Source organism: Anarrhichthys ocellatus, unplaced genomic scaffold, assembly GCF_004355925.1.
Source record: "Anarrhichthys ocellatus isolate YVR2014 unplaced genomic scaffold, GSC_Weel_1.0 scaffold7, whole genome shotgun sequence".
Classification (NCBI taxonomy): Eukaryota; Metazoa; Chordata; class Actinopteri; order Perciformes; family Anarhichadidae; genus Anarrhichthys; species Anarrhichthys ocellatus.
Genome location: NW_022280037.1, coordinates 9,029,439 through 9,034,206, shown reverse-complemented (window position 1 = coordinate 9,034,206; position 4,768 = coordinate 9,029,439). Strand labels below are relative to the sequence as shown.

Genomic DNA, 4,768 nt, shown 5'->3' with positions numbered 1-4,768 from the left:
TGTGTGTGTGTGTGTGTGTGTGTGTGTGTGTGTGTGTGTGTGTGTGTCAGTTGGACAGTAGAACACGCCCAACCTCCTGCAGCTATGGAATTCCTACTGAGAGACAACGTGTCTCAGCCTGGCTAGCCAGCACCCAACATTCAGTCCCACACACACAGTCACACTCACTGACTTTTGAAAATACACATTAAGGCTGGACCGGGTCTAATTTTATCCTGTCGGAACAAGAATACACTCGTCCCATCCAAGATCGCCGAGGAATGAGGCAGCCTGCTAAGACTCGCCCTCAGATGAGAGACAGAGGGGTTAGGAGACGGTGAGAGAGCGAAGGAGATAGAGGAGCACCGGAGAAAGCGGTGCATACACTCGCTGGGAATACTATACAGTTTTTATTGTTTACATGGTCTTCTGTAAGACGCAGAAGAGGCCACAAACAGGTGAGTACTTGTGAAGAGCTGATATGAAAGAGGCGAGGGTGTTGAAAAGGTGTTTTGTGGGCATAGGAGAGCGAGAGTAGTGTCTCATGTTCTGTGTGTGGACTCGCTCATTAGGTTGTGTTTTTACAATGTTTGTGATCAGATTACATGATCGACGGTGTGGGAAACAGGGAGGGTCATAATTTAGCCTTTTGTGTCTTCAGTTTGTGGCCTGAGGACTCTCTCAGCTTGTGTGAAATGTCTTTTTATATGACCGTAAAGGCCTCGTGTTTGTGTGTGTGTGTGGGTGTGTGGGGGTGTGTGTGTGTGTGTGCGCGTGTTGGTTAATGTATTCAGGAAAGGAATCTGTATCAAGATATCTTCACGGGTTCAAGGTTCATTAATTATCGTTGTACAACACAGGGTTGCACAACGAAATGTAGTTGTAGTCCCTTAATGCTACGAGAAAAACAAGACAAAAAGGAATTCTGAACATTAAACATGCTATGCCAGAGAAACATCGTCCACTAACTGTGAGCACCAGGCATGACTGTTGCAAACATAAGAGTCCACCTCCCCTTGTCCCACTGGAGTCCTGCGCTCTGTCTTTGAGGAACACAGTCCGCCTTACTAGTGCGAAAGTCCGGTCCGGGATACCGAGACGGTCTCTTTGAGTTGTGGGCTCAACATTCTCTGTTCTCCTGCTTTATTTTGTGTTGTTTGGTGTCGGAGGCTTTGTGTGTAAAGAAGGGGTCATAGGCATACCTTCTGTGCCTGAGCCACATCTGTTATCCGGGGTTTGATATTATGTGGTGTGTCATTGGAGGTCAGACACGGGAAGTGAGGAAACCTTTTTTTTTTTGTTTGCTTCCTGTTTCCTGTCTGTGATGTCACCAAGAATGCAGACTGCAGCTCGGAGTCGATCAAACTGCTTGCTCTGCAAGACTGGAAGAGTTGCGTTAGTCGCTGTGTGTGCATGTGCATGTGTGTGTCGCCATATTAGGGTAATGGATAACACTCAGCGTGTCAGTGGTGGAAGAAGTACTCCTATCAAGAACCAATATAAGTAAAAGTTCTTCCAACTTAATACGACAAAAACGAGCCAAAAAGATTAGGAAACCACTGGTTTAATACATAACAGTGCATTGTATTGCATATGTAGTGGAGTGGAAGTATAAAGTATCATGAGATGGAAATACTCAATACTCTACACATCATGTTTCTGTTCTTCACTCCTCTCCCTTTAACTCCAGTTGTCATACGCCTCTCTCTCTGCGTCTGCCTTTCTCTCTCAGTCTCTCTCTCTCTCTCTCTCTCTCTCTCTCTCTCTCTCTCTCTCTCTCTCTGCCTCTGCCTTTCTCTCTCTCTGTCTCCCCCCCTCTCTCTCTCTCTGCCTCTCTCTCTGCCTCTCTCTGCCTCTCTCTCTCTCTCTCTCTCTCTCTGCCTCTCTCTCTGCCTCTGCCTTTCTCTCTCTCTGCCTCTCTCTCTCTCTCTCTCTTTCTCTCTGCCTCTCTCTCTCTCTGCCTCTGTCTCTCTCTCTCTGTCCCTCTCTCTCTCTCTCTCTCTGCCTCTTTTCCTTCCTCATTCATGCGTTACCGCGAGCGAGACTCAACACGTCACTTTGCCCATTCAGCCTCGCTTCCTGTTCACACTCTCTGTTCCCTTCGCTCCTACACTCGCCACTGACCCACACATTGTGGCATGGATGGATTAGTTAGGTCTGTGTGAGTATTTCTTAACTTTTTGTTTAGTTTGTTCAAAGTTTATTTGTCTGTGTAATGTAGGCTAAGCTGTGCTCGATTTGCAACCATTTGTCAGAAGCACTTTGGGCTAACGTGTTTAGCTTTGACTAGCATTGTGAAATATAAAAACGGGAAGTAGTGAAGCGGTGATTGAGCGTGCGACAGACTTACTGTGTTTCTTCTATGCATCGTCATTTGTGTCGCCTCATCCCGCCTGTGCAGGTGTACGTGTGTGTAGATGTGTGACAGCGGAGTGTGTGAGGACAAGCCCCCCGCCCCCCCTGTCAGGATGAGCAGCCAAGGAGGAGGAGCCAAGGACCCCCAGTCGGCCAATCACAGCTCTCGGCCGCTGCCGTCTGTGCCTGAGGAGAGGAAGTCTAGAAACAAGATCATCTCCATGTTTGCCTCTGAGAAAGGTGAGAGATGTGGACACCTACAGTAAAAAAACAAAATCACACACGCTGCAGTAGATGACCAACACGTTGACCCTTGACCTGCAGGAGGCAGGAAGAAGGACCGGGACAAGGACAGACCTGAGATCTCCTCCCCCTCCGACTTTGAACACACCATCCATGTGGGATTTGACTCAGTCACTGGAGAGTTCACTGTAAGTATCTTAACATAAATACTGTGCGATGTGCTTGTTTGTATTTGTGACCTTTATTTGGACTATAGTAATCTCGTTGTTTTATGGGTCGATCTCTGTACGCATTTGACAATGTGTGTGTGTGTGTGTGTGTGTGTGTGTGTCTGTCCAGGGCATGCCGGAGCAGTGGGCCCGTCTCCTTCAAACCTCCAACATCAGTAAATCAGAACAGAAACAGAATCCTCAAACTGTTCTCGACATCCTCAAGTTCTACGACTCCACCAGTGGAAAACAGAAATACCTCAGTTTTTCCGCCTCAGGTCAGTTTTCTTTTTTGCTCAGCATATAAATAAAAGTCCAAATGTTGTAACTGCGCAGACTAACTCGTCCGTCCGTACACTTTCTCTCTTTCAGATAAAGACTCGCAGTCGGTGAGGAGTTCCGTTCATAACTTCCGTTACATGACATTGAGTACATTCATAATATATGTCTGAATGTCACTCGATTTTAATCTACTTTTTTTTGGTGTTGCAGCCAGGCAAGCAGGGCACAGCGACCTCCCCATCAGGTGGCAAAGATGGAGACGATGATGATGACGACACACCCCCTCCAGTGGTGGCACCGCGGCCAGAACACACAAAATCAGTAAGTCAAAAAAATGATGATGTTATTGTTTTTTTTAAAAACTTTGAACTACAGGAAAGTAGCATTTTGAACGACACTTGGGAAACTGAAAGCAAGCAGCTAAAACTAAGAAGGTCAAGATCACCCGAGGTGTTGCTGAAATGTTTCTCTCAGGTGTACACGAGGTCGGTGATAGACCCGCTCCCAGCTCTAGAGGTAGACGGCGCCTCCAAGGCAGCTGACAGACAGAAGAAGAAGGGAGGAGGCAAGATGACTGACGAGGAGATCATGGAGAAGCTCAGTATGTAAAACACACGTGCAGATTCGTGCTGGGAATGACTCATCGAAGGTGTAGCCACGTACTATTTTTGGCTCCAGTAGAGCTGGCCAAGCTAATTATTATTTTGTTTTTGTTATGGCTCCTAGGAACTATTGTCAGCATTGGAGATCCCAAGAAGAAATACACTCGCTATGAGAAGATCGGCCAGGGGTGAGTCCGAATCCAGGATGGTGTGAACATTGAAGATCGGCAGGAATTTGACGGAGGCTGTTTAGTGGGTTGCCGGTCCAAACTGACCAAAAGGAGGAGATTGTTGACGGTTATTTCACCTCTTACGCTTTGTCACTTTCAGGGCGTCTGGCACAGTTTATACAGCCATAGATGTCGCCACAGGACAGGAGGTAAGACTACTTCCCCCTTTGTATCTGCCACTAAGAAAATCATTAGAGCCATGAACCTGGACATGAGCACAATATGTCTCCTTTAATGTTGAGGCTGGACTGTAAAAAGCCCAAACATCAGTGGGAGAATAGTGAAGGAGTACTTTTTAGCAATAGAAAGTAACTGGAAGAAATCGCTGTAAGTTAAAGTGCTTATTCCTGTAATCGCAGCATTCTAAGGTCAGCCATTTCAATAAAGATATTTTCTCCTTGGAAACTTATAAGAGGAGAGTTATCTTTACCTTGCAAGAATACCTCCATTCAAAACACAGACTAAAAACCTCATTTCTAGCCTAATCTGTTTTCTCTTGGCAACTTGACATCTTCCAACATTGACAGTCCAGATTTCAGGAAGTTAAAAAGTATTAGCTGTACCTCGTAAGTAGCCACATGGCTTGCTTGTATCGGTGGTTCCGCTTTTACAGGATGTCGTGTTCTGCAGGTGGCCATCAAACAGATCAACTTGCAGAAGCAGCCGAAGAAGGAGCTGATTATCAATGAGATCCTGGTCATGAAGGAGATGAAGAACCCCAACATTGTCAACTTCGTAGATAGGTAACGCTGACCGAACACAGACAAACGTACGGTACACATCCACAGCACCTAGCTGACTGCTTTGTTGATGTGACTCACTGTGTGTGTGTGTGTGTGTGTGTGTGTGTGTGTGTGTGTGTGTGTGT

General features: G+C 46.4%; 1 protein-coding gene across 5 annotated transcripts in view; it reads left to right on the top strand.

The window, feature by feature from the left end:
- The window catches only part of LOC116383865 (serine/threonine-protein kinase PAK 2-like), a 10,660-nt gene that overhangs the window by 2,425 nt on the left and 3,467 nt on the right, over window positions 1–4,768 (top strand). For 2 of the 5 annotated variants that reach the window (XM_031848030.1, XM_031848029.1), the window contains exons 2-10: window positions 2,381–2,574; window positions 2,659–2,765; window positions 2,917–3,064; window positions 3,159–3,175; window positions 3,279–3,389; window positions 3,543–3,669; window positions 3,795–3,858; window positions 4,001–4,049; window positions 4,531–4,643. In XM_031848030.1, the coding sequence (XP_031703890.1) occupies window positions 2,397–2,574; window positions 2,659–2,765; window positions 2,917–3,064; window positions 3,159–3,175; window positions 3,279–3,389; window positions 3,543–3,669; window positions 3,795–3,858; window positions 4,001–4,049; window positions 4,531–4,643 (914 nt within the window). In that variant the 5' untranslated portion in view covers window positions 2,381–2,396. Of the gene's footprint in view, window positions 1–7; window positions 438–1,958; window positions 2,141–2,380; window positions 2,575–2,658; window positions 2,766–2,916; window positions 3,065–3,158; window positions 3,176–3,278; window positions 3,390–3,542; window positions 3,670–3,794; window positions 3,859–4,000; window positions 4,050–4,530; window positions 4,644–4,768 lie in introns of those variants that run through there. The other 3 variants (XM_031848032.1, XM_031848033.1, XM_031848031.1) reach the window with 3 other exon arrangements.